Source organism: Ambystoma mexicanum, chromosome 3q (genome assembly GCF_040938575.1).
Source record: "Ambystoma mexicanum isolate Mex_15411 chromosome 3q, UKY_AmexF1_1, whole genome shotgun sequence".
In the NCBI taxonomy this organism is placed as follows: domain Eukaryota; kingdom Metazoa; phylum Chordata; class Amphibia; order Caudata; family Ambystomatidae; genus Ambystoma; species Ambystoma mexicanum.
The window spans coordinates 243303390-243319815 of NC_090926.1; the positions used below are offsets into that span (position 1 = coordinate 243303390).

At 45.7% G+C, this 16426-nt stretch overlaps 1 protein-coding gene across 1 annotated transcript in view; it reads right to left on the minus strand.

Annotated features, from left to right (window-relative positions):
- The window catches only part of FAIM2 (Fas apoptotic inhibitory molecule 2), a 342143-nt gene that overhangs the window by 117851 nt on the left and 207866 nt on the right, over positions 1-16426 (minus strand). Inside the window, exons 10-11 of the mRNA XM_069653661.1 lie at positions 10356-10451; positions 8918-8971 (exon numbers count right to left, since the gene is read on the minus strand). Coding sequence (XP_069509762.1) covers positions 8918-8971; positions 10356-10451 — 150 coding nt within the window. The remainder of the gene's footprint in view (positions 1-8917; positions 8972-10355; positions 10452-16426) is intronic.

Below are 16426 nucleotides of genomic sequence, written 5' to 3' on the forward strand. Positions count from 1 at the left end.
GCCACAGTAGACCAAACCTGCCTCAGTGCACATACGTGTGACCACTCTCTCAACATGTACTGATGGTCCTGCCTATGCCTATACAGCCTGACTGCTATGACCATGCCCCTTGCCTGAATCACGTGCATTGTCACCCTCCTCCCTACTCATCTACTCCCACTGCCAAATGTGTCTTGTGGGTGATGTGCCTGCATGTCTTGTTATACCTGGCCTTCCCACCCTACTGCGCCATTTAGCGCCTACTGCTCAGCAGCACTATTACACTATGTACTTTATCTAAGATGTACTACGACACTCAATGGATGCATCGCACCCAAATGTCTCTTTATTTAGCATCAACTAGCCTAGAGGTGCCCTGCGCCCTGAATTGCATTTAGCCCATTTGTAATTGCATTGACTAGCCTAGTGGAACCCTGCGCCTTGAATTGCATTTAGCCCATCTGTAATTGCATTGACTAGCCTAGAGGTGCCCTGCGCCCTGAATTGCATTTAGCCCATTTGTAAATTGCATTGACTAGCCTAGAGGTGCCCTGCACCCTGAATTGCATTTAGCCCATTTGTAATTGCATTGACTAGCCTAGAGGTACCCTGCGCCCTGAATTGCATTTAGCCCATTTGTAATTGCATTGACTGGCCTAGTGGTGCCCTGCACCCTGAATTGCATTTAGCCCATTTGTAAAGTGCATTGACTAGCCTAGAGGTACCCTGCGCCTTGAATTGCATTTAGCCATCTGTAATTGCATTGACTAGCCTAGAAGTGCCCTGCGCCCTGAATTGCATTTAGCCCATTTGTAAATTGCATTGACTAGCCTAGAGGTGTCCTGAGCACTGAATTGCATTTAGCCCATTTGTAAATTGCATTGACTAGCCTAGAGTTGCCCTGCGCCCTGAATTGCATTCCACACTGCCCTCTGCACACTGCAATTTGAGTTGACTGCAATTTGAGTTGATGCCCATGTTATTGCCATTGAAACGCCTAACTAGTGTCCACACACACGTTAGCTGAACGTACAAACTATTCTTGCTAATAATTTATGAACCTCACTGCCTCTATCTCCAGAGCCAAGTTACCCATGATGGCCTCACTTAGCGGTGCCACTCTAACTATGGCTACTCTCCTCCCTCTGTTCCAGAATATCTCACTTCAGAACTGTGCCTACACAACCACACCACTTTACCCAGACTTACTATCTCCAGCGGACTGGATAAACAGATTCGCCAGCCCACCTACACCCTTAATACCCTGTCCCACACCTCTTAGAAATACAAGATTAGCTTCTCGCCTTGTTGTACCCTCTACCACCTTCTTGAACGCAGCCCCACCGACCATGATTAGAAACGCTAGACTCAGCCATCGCACTGATGTAAAACTCACCTGAATGCTAACTAATCAGGCTAGGAATCTCACGCAGCCCACCTCACTTACTGAGCCTCCACCGAGCCACAAGCCTGCAACACCTCACCCACCACCACACATGAAAGTCAACCTTCCACTGACCTCTATCAAGGGAGCTCTCATCAACGCACGCTCATTGGTAGCCCACGCTACTGATGTCGCCGACATTATCTCCACCAACCACCTAGACTTTATCGCTATCACAGAGACATGGCTCCACCTAGCAGCCGGTCCCACAATAGCTCTAGCCACCCCGGATAACTACACCATCATCCGACCTTACAGAAAAAATGGAATAGGAGGAGGAATAGCAATTATTGCGAAATCCACCCTAAACATCAGAGAAGTAACTAGCACAACCGTACCTTCAGCCGAACTCCTATCCGTCAAACTCCCATTATCTGACACCCAATCTATCCTTCTCCACATTATATACAGACCTCCAGGACCCCCCTCCACCTTTGAAGAAGATATCTCTCTCTTACTCACTACCAACCTGAAACCTAAATCTCAAATCATCATTACGGGCGACTTCAACTTGGGACTTAATGACCCCAATGACAATCAGGCTACCTCCATTAATGACACCATTACTCATCTAGGCCTCACCCAACACATTAATAAACCTACACATACAAAAGGAAGATCCTTGGACTGGCTTGCAGACGCCAACTGCAACCTCTCACTGCCCGACATCACTCCTTGTGCTTGGACTGACCACCACCTTATTACCTTCTCTCTACCCAGATCCATACCATCTACCACACTACCCACTAAGTTACCTCAAATAATCTCCAGAAATAACCGCAACATCACTATAGAGAACCTTAGACCTCTTCTCGTGCCTATCAGTAAAACTAATCTACCCACACAAAATGACAACCCATCAGCCATTGTAGACCTACACAACAATACCCTAGAACTAGCTCTCAACCAGGTAGCGCCTCTTAAACAACGAAAAGCCAAACCCATTTCCCACTCCAACAACTGGTTCTCAGCAGAATTAAAGGCTCTCCGCAATATCAAAAGAACTGCAGAAACTAGCTGGAGAAAAGCCCCTTCTCTTTCCACTAAAGATAAGTTCACCTCAGCAGCCTCCACCTACAAATCCGCCATCTTAAATGCTAAAAAAGAGATCTATAACATGAGAATACAAAACGCCAAATCTGGCACCAAAGAACTATTCTCTATACTAAGGGAACTCGAATCACCACTGCCTCCTTCAGAGGACTGCATTAAAGACAAGGCCTGGTGCAATAATATCCAGCTGGCCCTCGCTAATAAAATTGCCCTACTACAAAGTAAGATAGAAGCAAAAAAAGCCAACCTTGCCTCCAAACAGAATCCCATCAGCATAATAAACCACACCACCCCTAATTGCCCTTCCTTCCACTTCTCACCAGTCACAGAAGAGGAAGTAATCAAGATAATCGCCAGTCTCAAACCATCCAACTGCAAAGGTGACATTTGTCCCGCCTCCGTCATCAAAGACGGGGCTAATGAGTTAGCACCTCTCATCACCTCCTTGATCAACGCTTCCTTCAAAAACTCAGTGGTCCCCAATAACATCAAAGAAGCGTGGGTCCTACCCCTGCTCAAAAAACCCAACCTAGACCCCAACGTCCCCACAAATTACAGGCCCATCACCACAGTCCCATTTCTTCTCAAAATCTTAGACAGGGTTGCCTACCTCCAAATACAACAACATTTGGAAGACAACAAGCTCCTAGGCCTGCGACAATCCGGCTTTAGACCAAGGCACGGGACTGAAACTGCCGTCTTGGATCTAAAAATCCAAATGGATGATGCCAAAGATAAGGGCAAACTGGCCATTTTGCTCTTGTTGGATCTATCTGCTGCCTTCGATCTGGTTGACCACCAGATCCTCACTCAACACCTCTCCTCGGCTGCTGCATTCTCTCAGAATGCCACTAAGTGGATCCAGTAATTTTTGTCTGACAGGTCGACTAGGGTCTTCGCCCCCACCGCGGTTGCGGACCCTATCCCAATCACATGTGGAGTGCCCCAACGCTCCTGCATCTCCCCCACACTTTACAATATCTTCACGAAGCTCCTCTTTGACCGTCTTGACGATCTGGGTAGCAGCTACACTAATTATGCAGACGACACCCAGGTCCTCATCACTCTCACTGGCAGCTATGAAGAAGATGTCGCAAAGCTTAATGAAATCTACTTAGAAATCCAAGCCTGGATGGCAACACACAGTCTTTGCCTCAAAAACGATAAGACAGAACTGCTTATCGTAGGCTCCCAGGCTCGCCTCAACAAACTAGACCAAAGGTATCAATCCTTTACCATTGACGGCAACATCATAAAAGTCTCCAAAGAGGTCAAAACACTAGGTGTGTACCTCGACTCCACCTTGTCACTAAAAAAACAAATAAACTCCACCATCTCAGCCGCCACCTACACCAATAAATTGATCAATGCCTGTAGGCCTTTTCTCTCCACCTCTAGTTGCCTCACCTTATCAAGAGCGTTGATATTGTCTAAATTAGACTATTGCAACACACTCTACCTAGGCACTACCACACAAAACTTGAACAGGCTCCAGATCCTGCAAAATAATGCACTACGATGAGCCCTTAACCTCCCGCACAAGGCTCACATATCCACGGCCAGCAAAGAAGTCCACTGGCTCCCGATCCGCGACAGAATCAAGCTAAGAACCCTGGTCATCACCCATAAGTGCCTGTCACACACCGCCCCTCGCTACCTCTCAGACAAATTTGCTAGACATTGCTCCACTAGACCCACCAGAACCCCTTACCTGCACCAACTAAAGATCCCCAACTATAACCTAAAAACAGCAGGAGGTTCAAGCTTCCCAGTGCTCGCAGCACAATGGTGGAATACCCTCCCTCTTGCAATTAGATTGGAAGCTGCATTCTGGCCATTCAGAGCCATGGTGAAATCATGGTTCCTAGCCTAAACATCCAACCTCTCAATGACACGTTCGGCCAGCCGCCGTTCGCCACCATGTAGTAATGTTCACCCTGGCTTGATCCAATTCAGGACCACCCTGTAACCCGGTCCTCACTCTCCACTGTAACTATCTTGTACCCTTTCTTTGTATACTAATTTAAACTAATTTATTATTGTATGTAACTACTCAGAGCCTGGACTAATGTATGCTCTGAGTGGTGTATTAAGGTGTTTGTGTAACGATATGTAACTCTGCTGTGCACATGATTATGTGCCCAGCTACCTGAGGGTTCGGATGCGCTTTATAAATAAACAAACTAAACTAAACTAAGGACATCCATGCCGCCAATCAGCACTGGGTGCATTCAGGTGACCAAGGAGACTAAGGACAGGGAGTTTTGGCACCTCCCTTGCTTCCTGCCCTGCCAGACACACTGGAGCCAGAAGCGGGGTTCAGCACTGAAGCCCGCCAAAGTCAAAACAAACAAAAGGATTAAACCTGGTTTGGTGCACAGAGTAAAACAAGACACACTTCACTAACAAGCAATGGTGAAAAAAGAACAACAGGGCCATTTCGACACAATGGTCACCCATGATGTCCTTTCATCGCCAGGCTTTCTAATGCCTGCATTTTAAATGTGAAAACAATAAAGAAAAAGTTCATCACATTTTGTAGGGGTGGGTGGGAAAGGGCAGATAAGGGGTTTGGAATAGTAAAAAATAGGTGCCGGAGAGGAGATTTGCGGGGGGGACTCCACACCAAAAAATAAAAATGGGATGCACTTTTTCGTTATTTTTTCCTCGTTAGATACCCTGATAATGAAAGAACATAGAACAGGGTGCTATACTGCAGCTGAGGGTTCAGTCTGTGGTAGAAAAGCACAATGGTAGGAAAATCAAATCACTGCCACCAGCCATTAAATGTAATGAAGGTAACATAAAAAATGTTACATGAGCAAGTTGAAAAAACGGGCTATTAAGTAACCTCCCAGCACTCCTCATAAGATGGTGTGTGCTGGATCTACAGAGGTAAGTAAAGTCAATTTCACTTTATTACTCTTGGGAACATCAGTTCACCCAAGAGAAGGTATTTAAACCTTAAGAGAAAGCTAAATGATTTCTCTGTGACACTGCACTGAAGGTGCTGTGTATCACCATACAAAAAGTAGATGCCTATGGAGTTTGTCAGACTCCAAAAATAAAGAGAATACAGAATCCAAATCCGATCAAAAATACATGCGAGAGTTTGACAAAGGGTCTCACTCACTCCAGGGTAAACATTAATAGGGCCTCATTACGACCCAGGCGGTAAGGGGTTTACGGCAGCGTTAACAGCGCCGACCCTTACCGCCTGAGTACGAGGTCCCTTAGCGCCATGGCGCTTTTAACACCTGCTTTTAGCAGGTGTTAAAATCCATGGCGCTAAGGGACCATGGAGTTAATTACGCCACCGTAATTTACGGTGGCGTAATTAACGCCTTCCCCACTCCCATTATGCCCTATGGGGCAAAAATGGGAATGGGGAAGGGTAAATGGGGATTGGGGACTTACCGCCCCGCCAAGGTCGGAATGGGGCGGTAAGTCCGCCAACCACCATGGCGTAAACGTAGTTTACGCCATGGTGGTAAAGTCACGGCCCAGGCGGTAACTTACCGCCTGGGTCGTAATGAGGCCCATAGTCTTAAAGTCCAGCAAAAGAGCTGGGGGTCTCTGAGGTTGAAGGGAATTAGAACAGAATTGAGAATTCTCCCTAACACTAGTGCAGCCAGGGGGTGGCAGATAAGTGCAAGGGATGGGACTGTAGGTTTACAGATACAGACCACAAGTGTAGGGGAGCCAAGAGGCAGTAAAGGATTGCAGCTGGATAGGCAGGGACCTAAGCCCGAATTCAGAGGGTGACCGTGTGACCAGTGCATGGAACAGACAGGTGATCAGCAAGGGAGAGGAAGAGGGAAGGCAGAAGCAAAGAGAAAGGTCTTGAGTTGTTTCCGGAACCAGAGATGGTTCTGCTCAAGTTTCAGAGAGGCAAAGAGGCTGTTCCAGAGGGAGGCCCCAGCCAAAGAAAGAGATCTGCCCCAAACTCTTTGCTTGGAAAAGTGACTGACCTTCAGAGAGTTGGAGGTGGAAGAGCGGAGAGCTCGAGAAGGCAGATATTTAGGAAGAGAGAGTTGAAGGTAGTGTGATCCCAGGCCTGTGAAACCTTGTGAACAATGCAAAGGGTCTTTAACTTGATTAATGCCGCCACTGGGAGCCAGTGAAGGGATTGAAAAGTTGGAGAGATACGATCCCTTGGCTTGAAACCAAGGACAAGGCTTGCAGTCCTGTTCTGGATGAGTTGTAGAGGACGAGAGTAGAGGCCGTAAGATTCAGAAAGAGGCTGTTGCAGTAGTCCAGCCTAGAGAGAACCAGCGCTCTAGAGACAGTGGGCTTCATTAGGAGTATGGCGGCCATGGAATGAACGGTGCCGGTAAGGGAGTGGCCGCCACATTACGTGTTTGCTTGCGGGTGGCGGAATGCACGTCTGGGCCAGACCAGCCGTGCATACCGCCACCCGCGAGCAGACCAGGATGCTAACAACGGACCTGTCATTAATGGGTCCATTGTTAGCATCCTCCCCATTCCCATTGAGCCCTATGGGGGCTCGAATAGGAATGGGGATGTACCGGGTCCAGGTCCTGAGAAAAGGGAATTACCGGGCCTGCAAAAGTTGGAATGGCCCGGTAATTCCCTTTTTTTGGGACGTGGACCTAGGCACGAGTTTGGAGGCAGCCATGCTGCTAAGAATGGCATGGATACCTCCAAACTGGTAATGAGGCCCAGTGAGCTTCTGGGGCAAGTGAGGAAGAGAAAAATACCTCTGAGGAGGTGCAGCTGGTTGCTTGACTTCTTAGAGACTTGAGAGATGTGAGGAGAAAAGGAGAGTAGAAGATGACCCTGAGGTTCTTAGTCTCACAGGTAGAAGAAGGAAGAGGGCCCAGGGTGGACGTCAAGAGAGTGAGAGGAAAGGAGGGAGCTGGTGTTCCGATGCAGAGGATCTCAGACTTACTGGCATTAAGGCAGAGATCATTGTTGGCACACCATTCCTGAATTACATAAAGACAGTCTGGAATGAGAGAAGGAGTAGAGGCGGCTGAGGGGAGCCTGAAGGCGAGCTGAGTGGGCGATCTGTGTGTCTTTGCATTGAACCCGAGAGAAGAGCATTGGTATCCCTTACAAGATGCCTTGTTGTGAGGGTCACTGCCATGTCCAACCCACTGGACAACTGTCCAAAGCTGAATCCAGTGCAACACTGAAACAGTGATAACTGAAAGGGTCGGAATGAATCAAAGCCATTGGCATTGCTCTGACATTCCTTCAGACCATTGTATTTGACCCTGCCATGCCATTACAGAAGGCAAAGACATGTGTAATTCAGGCTGGTCCCACCTCAAAAGGGCAGTGCAGCCTGAACTTCTAGGTCACATACCTCCTGCATGAGAGCTTAAGCCACTCTAGATATGCTCTGACAGACTGAGAAATGATCTAGATTGTTGCTCAGAGCTTTGCCAGTGGATTTTGTAAGTAGAAACTGCCTAGGCATCAATCTTCAGTGCTATATATGTCATCCTGAGTGCAGCAGGTATGCTCAGATGCAAGCCAGTTCAGGATACCCAAGCTACACCTCACTGATAAGGCCCAATTAGGCTGTAAGATGCCTGGGTTGCTTCCGGTCTTACGCAGAAGAATTCTGACCTACCTGTTAGGGATGGACTGCCTCTTTTGGAGTAGGACCATGCCCCATTTACATATGGCCTTTCTCCTTCTCTAATGGAAAGGCAGTGTGAAAGTGATGGTCTGGAAAGTTGCCCAGAGCTTTGTTAGTGGTTTTTAATTCCTTACAAAACCGTCCAGTCATGCAGCCATCACTCTTCAGTGTTACATTAGTCACCTCAAGTGGGACGGCATGGGTCCAGAGCTTGCTGTGCCTAGAGACTCAAACTACACCTCACTGAATATGCCCAATGAGTCCGAAATATATCTGGGGTTGCTTGTGGTCTCATGCAGAAGGGACTTCCCTCTTTTGGGGTGGGACGATGCCTGATTTGCAAATGATCTTTGACCTTCTGTAATTGCATGGCAGGCTGCAAAAGGATGTTCTGAAGGATTGCCCAGAGGAATTGACAGTATTGTTCGATTCATTCAAAACCTTCCTGCCATGACTGTCTAGTGTTGTTACATAAAGCTGAATCCGCACAGGAGGGCGGGACTGAGGATAGAGGGCTGTGTATGTGGACTGTCCCTGGGTCAAGCAGAGAGTAAGATACAATTAACTGATGGTGTATGCCAACGAAGCACAAGCTAAGTGTCCTTTTTGATCATAGTCTCAACATGCATGTGCAAGTAGCTAAAATGCCAGGGACATGTTTTCATATTTGAGGATACTGGGGTTTCGGCACCTTCTTTCGTTAATCGATGCTTTTTTATCCACATAAGTGGAGTCAAGGAATATCCTGTTAGCAAGATCCCTTTGTGTTTCACAAGTAGGCTCCAATTACTTCAAACACTAGTCTACATTCACATGAAGATAAATCTTACCATGGTGAATACGATCGCTCCGAGCACAGCATAAATCGCTTGAAGCCAGGGAACCTAAAAAAAAGAGAAGATGCAGCCATCAGGATACACATCTCATCTTAATCTTCTCGTTGCTCTCCACCATCCAGCAGGAACACCCAATCTGGGTTCATTCACAGTATCCACAATGCTTTTTATATATTATTCAAGCTGGTGAGGCCCAGTGCTGGACAGTGATAGATTATAAATTCTAGTAAAGCAATGAGTGTCAGTGGTCAAGGAGTACAGGCCTCCCTCTGAGAATACATGCATCCATCATGACGAGGCACTCAATTCTCAAGAGATGTAGTCTATTCTGTTTTAAGTCAGGTGAATGAGCAGGATTGTGGTTATGAGTACTGCGCAGAGTGTTGGTATGCGCGTTGCGTGTGACGTGTTAGGATGCGTGCTGTATGAGAGAGTTTCTGTTAAAACTGATGTTGCTTATGAGGAATTATGTTAGAGTGGGTGAAGGCCTGTGCTAGAATTGGTTGGGTGGGTAAAATATATGGCCTTAGTGAAGGTTCTGTGTGAGGATGTGTTTTGCGGTGAATGCTGAAGGTTACCTGTGGTTTCAGAATTGGTGCAGTTGGAGGGTTTCCTTTGGCATGGATGCTGAGTGCGGGTTTATGATAGGATTCCTAAGGGTTTCAAGAGGCTGCTATGATGGTTGCTGTGCTTCATGGTTTCTGTTGGGATGAGTGCTAAGTGTGAGGAATAGTTTTAGAATTGGTGATGTGTGAGGGTTTGTGACAGGATCAAGGTTTTTCGTTAAAGAGGCTGTATGAGGGTTTCTATTAAGATAGCTGTTGAATGTTAAATATACTGTTGGGATAGGTACTGTGTGTGGGTTGGTGTTAGAAGGTGTGCTGTGTGTGAAATTTGAAACGGTAAGGTATGTGTTGGATGCAGATTGCATGTGAGAGATATTACTAGCATGTGTGATGTGCAAGTGTGGGGGGGTTGTCTAGGAAATGTGATATTAGGATGAGTGATATGTGTGAAGGTTTGATTGAGGATGGCTGTTGTATGAGGGTTTCTGTTAAAATGGCTGCTGTATGTGAAAGATATTCTTTTAATGGGTATCATGTGAGGTTGTGCTAGAATGCGTTCTGTATGTGAAATGTACTGCCACGATGGATAGCATTAAGAGTGAGTACACAAATGTGTCGCGTGTGTAAAAGATACTGTTTTAAGGTTTGGGTTAGGATACGCATTGCATGCTAGGATGGGTGATGTGCGAGGGGGTAGTCCAGGACAGGTGGAAAGTGTATGAAGGGTTGATTGAGGTTGTGTTTTGTATTGAGAGCTTGTATTGGGATTAGTGATGTGGGTAAATGTCTCTGTTAAAACAGATTCAATAGCTGAGGCTTAGTGCAAGCATGGCATGGAAGAAAGCAAAGTACTTATGGGTGCTTACATATTGGAACGGGATGATGACAGCAAGTAGGATCCCGCTGAAGAACAGCACCATGACCAGCACAAAGAGCACGCCTTGGCAGGAAGTGAAATCAAACTGTGGAGAAATAGGACAGAAACATATCAGAGAAAAGTGCATTGACCTAAAGCCTCTGTTGCTGCAGCTGTCACATCCCCCAATCAGCATTCACAGAGTCATACTGCTGATACTCCACTTGCTGCCTACCCCCGATCAGAAATCCCCACAATTGGGAATGAAGCTTCTTGATTCTTTTGGAGATCTTGAAATAATGGGAGTATAATACTTAGTATAATATCAGACTGGTAGAACTTCCTGTGGAGATGCTGAAAAGTGTTTTTGGTTTACAGAAGGGAACAATAGTGGTTCTGAAGGGAGGACCCATGCAGAGCAATGACGGATGAAAGCATTAGAAAAACGGAGGACAAAAATACTGCAGCTTGATACATGGCAAAACCAGCACAGGGGAAACTTGCTGGTCTTGGAAGCAAGACCAGAGCAACAGAGGTTTGAATCCTGGATCTGCACTTAGAAACCAAACTCAAGTATTAAGCGTGTTATAAAAAAATCAATAACATAAAATAAATATTCACCTGCTTTGAATGAGTGCCATCTAGCAAGGATTTATAATCCGTGGCTTTTGTGATTTTTATTAATTATAAACTGATGCACGTAATCAATCTCAGAAAGGGTGGTAAGGTAAATGGACACCCCCTTTCACCAAGCACCATTTAAAAATCACAGTGTACACTTGTGCCTGGCTGTTTCCATGTACAACAGCTCCAGCTCTCCAGTGGCACAGAGCTTTGTAGAGGAGCAGCCAAATGCCTCTGCAGGAAGTCCTGCCCTTCTACTGCCTGTATGTTGGAATCCTGAAACTGTCCATGCTTGATACCAGTAGTTGTGCCTATTCCACAGAGATTCTTTGAGAAAAGGTATCCAGTAAGAAAGACATGCCTGATGTACCCCTGTACAGATAGCAATCTCTTGGAAGAGATCCCCAAAGGAATATGAAGATAAAAGAAAGAGAATCTGGTGATGTCACAAGAGATGAGCATGACGCACTAAGAAGGGTGGCTGAAGAAGAGAATGTTTGGACCTTATAGAAACTGATGACGAAATAAGGAAACAAGTGAACATCCTTATGCAGAAATGAAGAGTGCATGTGTGAGAAGCACTGCAGAAAATGCAAGCCGTTTAATAATTGTACAGATGCAGTAAAGCAAGTAGACCAAGTTATCATAAAGGCTAGATATACGTAGCGAATAGACCGCAGGCGTTGCCGCCATTATATACTGTTTGGACATCGGTGTCACAATTTTAGTATGTTGAAACTCACGGAGAAGGAAGGATCAAGAGCTGTGTGTGTCACAGCAAAGAATTAGCTGGCGATTGCGGACTTAAAGGGTGAGGGTGTTTGGCCTGGTATCAAAGCTGAAGCAGCCAAGAACTGGTTATCTATCCATGAAGAACAGTGAACGTGAGAAGCTGAATTATCACTTATTAAGGTGCAAAGAAGGAACACCATGAGTACCAAGTTTATTAATTCAACAAAATTGAATGCTAGAAAATGAGCTGAATTGTGGTCTCCGGTCATGTGAGCCAAGGATGGAAATAAGAGTTGGGCATGAAGAACAGAACTGTAATAAGCGTTTGCCTGTACTCCCCTTTTTCCCAAGAGAAGATAATCTACTGCAATGCCAAGTTCAAAGACAGTCTTCATGGCAGAAGGCATGGGCCATGAGAGATGAGGGGCTAATTGGGTGGGATGCAAAGTCATGTCCACCCCAAGCACCTGGGTATGAGTTTGCATGCTGCTAAGGAGCTGAATGTTCCAGCCATGACAAGAGCATGCCAACCAGTTATCGATGGCCATATAATGAAGAGACTTATCGTTTGATAGCCAAAGAACAGCTGTGTGTCAAATAAATGTTGGAGATGACTTGCACTAGGGGTGCATAAGTTGTCCACCTAACTGTAGAGACTCAATCACAACCTGATTCCGTATAGAAAGTATACTTAGATGTTCCCCTTGAGCCAACCATGACACCCCGTAGGTTTTATAGTTTGCCATGTAGAGTGACGTCACTTATTTGGGGTTTTACTATGAAATGCATTAAGAGATTGAGCGAACGTCCGTCGATGTCCGCTGTAATTCCCTGTTTTAGACAATTGATATTGAAACAGTCGAATGAGACTTTGCCAACTTCCTGAGTTGGTCTGATTATTTGATGTAAGAGTTATTCTGCATCCCATCCTTTGCATGACAGGTGTCCGATTAAGGACTATATGTTTGGCTTGCTCAGCGATCACAGGTGCCCTGTTTCACAGCAAAGCCACTGCAGTGCAGTGGCTGCATGTAAGCCAGGACCTCTATTCAAAAACCATACTAATTATGCTAAATGATTGCCTGGTGGCAGGATAATCTAGAAATATAAACCAAACCTAGGGTCTGGTGGCAGATAGTTCACATAATTATTACATTTACATCTGAGCATAATAGTGAAAACCCTGTGAGCTCAGACCAGATATGAAAGGTGATGTGAATTACAGGAACCTAATTGTCTGCATTCCAGTGAATTGGACAAAGGGCAAGATGCTTGCCTCTATTGACACTGTGGGAAGTTGGGTAACTCCTTCCAGCATGGCCCAGTAACTCCTAGCAGGGGTTGTAATGGGAGTCTGGCTTCAAAGAGGCAATTCCATAACAAAGCAAAGATCAGCTTCACCCCAGGGGGGTTGCACACCTGCGAGCCCTTTGAAGTGCAGGCTTAGAGAAAGTGGTGGGTGTAGGCAGTCAGGGAGGGCAGAACACAAGTGAGGAACGATTCCTCCATCTTGGTTTTCTGGGGGCTTAGTTTTCCTTCCTGTGTTTTACACTTCATTTACAGAAAGGTGTTTAGGGAGGTGAGCTTCCCTCTGCTCCCTAAACATCCCACTGGTAACATTTGGGGGAACTGCTTTTGGAACAAGACCTGCTACTCTCTGTCAGCTGCACTGGAATCCAGGCTCCCCGCTGGAGGTGAAGGACTCCTGCAGGTACTAGCCTCCCTCTTTTGAGAGTGAAGAGAACAAGGACCCATCTTGTCCCTGAGTCCCTTGGTTTGGGACTCAGTACCCACAAAGAAGCAAAGCAGTTGCATTCCTGCATTCTTCAGTGTTGTCCCACCATCAAATCTTCATTGACCACTGTGTTTGAAAGCCTTCAAATTACCAAGATCCAGAGTGCTGCTTTTCTTCGCACTGTTCTTTGCACCTCTTCGGACCACTGTTGCTGCTCCTTGAACCAATTCGCTATTGCACCAAGCCAGCTGAGCGTATCGCTTGCTCCGGCTCAAGCAAGATGCTCACCGCTGCAGAAGATTTGAACTGCCACGCCTTGACACCTTCATTGACCAAACTCGACTGTTGAATCAACTGTGGTGGCTTCATTGGCTTGCATTGTTCAAACGTGTATCAAACAGCAATGAGATTCATCTCGAACCTGACTCAATGCCTGCTCCCCTTCTGGATCACTATGACTAGTCTCATCCAAACCGGGCTCGACCTGCTTGCACAACGTTAATAAGCATGCTTTGAAGCCATTGAACCACCATAAATGGAGAAAGGTACTATTGCAAGGCCCCTGCACGCTTGGTCCTTATTGGGAACCCTGAGACTCCTAAGCCAACCATTTGAACCTTTCCTCAACCACAACGTACTCTTTTGGTAACACTGTGGTGATGTATTTGCCTTTCACCCCAGCTGCATTATCCAGAGTTGTAACATCATCTACATTCTGCATATTCTGTGTTCTTAGCACAGGGGTGACTTTTTGTTTGTGTTGGTATAGTACAGATATTGCATATGGTATGTATAATTGAAGTAAATATATTTTTATAGAACATTGATTGGACATTCCTTTATTTTGAAATGTTTTAATAGTTGCTTTTTGAGTTGCTATTGTTATCAAATTCACACAGCTCTTAAGAGTACAACCTGCCCTCGGCCCACATTACCACAAAAGGCGAAGGAGGCATAGCTCTTGACTGTGCCTGCTTCATCATTATAATTGGGATCACTGTTTTTTTGTGGATGTGTGAGGCCTGAGTAGGCGGTTTTGCCACTACACTTCCTGCAGCGCAGTAGCAATTTCATCACACCTACTTTGCATTACGCTGTTATCTAGAGGTTGGGTATGGAATTGCCCTAAATAGTTATTTAAATGGCCTAGTAGGCGTTGACTTGAAGTCATGTCTGTAATTAAAGAACTTCGATTAGGTCAACTAGAGCCTTAAAAAGTCTTTATTTCATCTTCATGTCTTACTTTCAAGGTACCATTTGAGATCTGCCTTTCCCTGTTACACCACAATTCCTCTGAACGAAGGGATAGAATATTTTTCCAAGCTGCTGCATGAGGCCATCTCATCCTTGGTATACATGATATAACAACACCACATTTCTTATACATTGCTTCAGTTGGATGCATCCCACTTCTAAGTTCTGTAATAACAGGTATTAATATGACCCAATTTAATTGTACTGAGTATTTATTTATTTATGTATTTCTTAAGCACACTAAAGCCATAGGCATCAAGGCGCTGGTTACAGGCAGTGGTATCAATTGACGAGCATACATGTGTACACATCAGACCAATGGCAGCTTCAAAGAGAAGAGTAAAGTCTTTAGGTGTTTCCGAAAGGTCCAATAGGATTATTCAGATCTTTAAAACAGAGGTAAGGAGTTGCAATTCTTGGCGGTGATGACCAGGAAGCTGGCTCCCACCCCGATCTCTTTCTCCTAAATCTTGAGATGGTGAGTTGGTGGGAGTAGGGGGAGCGAGTAGGTCTGGATGCTTGAGCTTTGGATAATTTTTGTGAGAGATATTTCGTGGGCCGAGATGGAGAGGCATTATTTCCGTGAGAAGTGTATTGCCTTCAGATGGATGATACTGGAGGGATTCAAACCTATAAGTGCAGGTAACACACATACACACACACATACGCACACACTCATGAGTGCAAACGTGGCTCCTTTTACCCCAGAAAAAAGATCTTTGGGTCTACTAGCTCTCATTCAATCCATGTGCTGACCACGCTCAATGCATTGTGCAATCCCCGCTATCGCGTATCCTTTGGCTTTATGTTCACAAGCAACAAACAGCTGTCACAGCTGCCTTGTATTCTCATTTCCTCTGATGTTTACGTTTATATATCTGTAACCTAAATCTGGAATGCTTCTTGGCAGTACAGCAGATCAAGATTCTTCGTTAAATTGATTAGGGATCAAGAATGCAGTCTTGGGTAGAGGACGGTGTGCTGAATAGTTTAGATATCTTGGTGGCAATCACGTGGCACGTGAGGTTTGGTACATGAGCCCGGCGGCACCTGAATGCGAAAGGAGCGTTACAGTGATCGCGCACTTTTGTGGCAGGCTTAGGGAGCTTAACTTCCATAAAGCCAGGATCAATTTACGAGAGTGTGGGCGTAAGCAGGAACCAAGGGGTACAATGCCAGTAAAGATCAATGTTCAATGTTGTCCTGGACTGCATGAACCTGTAAGTGCTGCGTCCAAATTGGTCTGCTCCAGATATCAGATGCAAGTGACGAAAGAACCTGTTTCCTGGCTTTGGAATTCGATCCAGCTGGCCAGAGGCAAGTTCGCTCACAAAGACTGTATGTAGGGTATTTGAATGTTGAAATGGGTTAGTATTACCATGGAGGTAGGCGGGAGCCAGTCCAGCCAGACATTGATATTCGATTACAGGTTTCTGAAGGTGACCCAGTCGTTGTAAACCTCTGTAGTGGGCAAATACTGGCTGCCTTTATTTCAAGGCCCAAAATAAGCCTTCTGGTGGCATTCTGTCATTTTTGCTGCCTCTTTGTTTGGTGAATGCCAGCACAGAAGGTATTAGAATAGTCAATAAAAGAGTTAAAACGTTCACCTACAACCTTCAGGTGGTTGACAAAGTGGGTTAAGGGCAGGATTCTTTGATTATTGTTTCCTTGGGAAGAGGGAGGAATTGTCCACTGTGACGTCTTGGGAGATCAGGCTGAAGTCTGTGTTACCCATA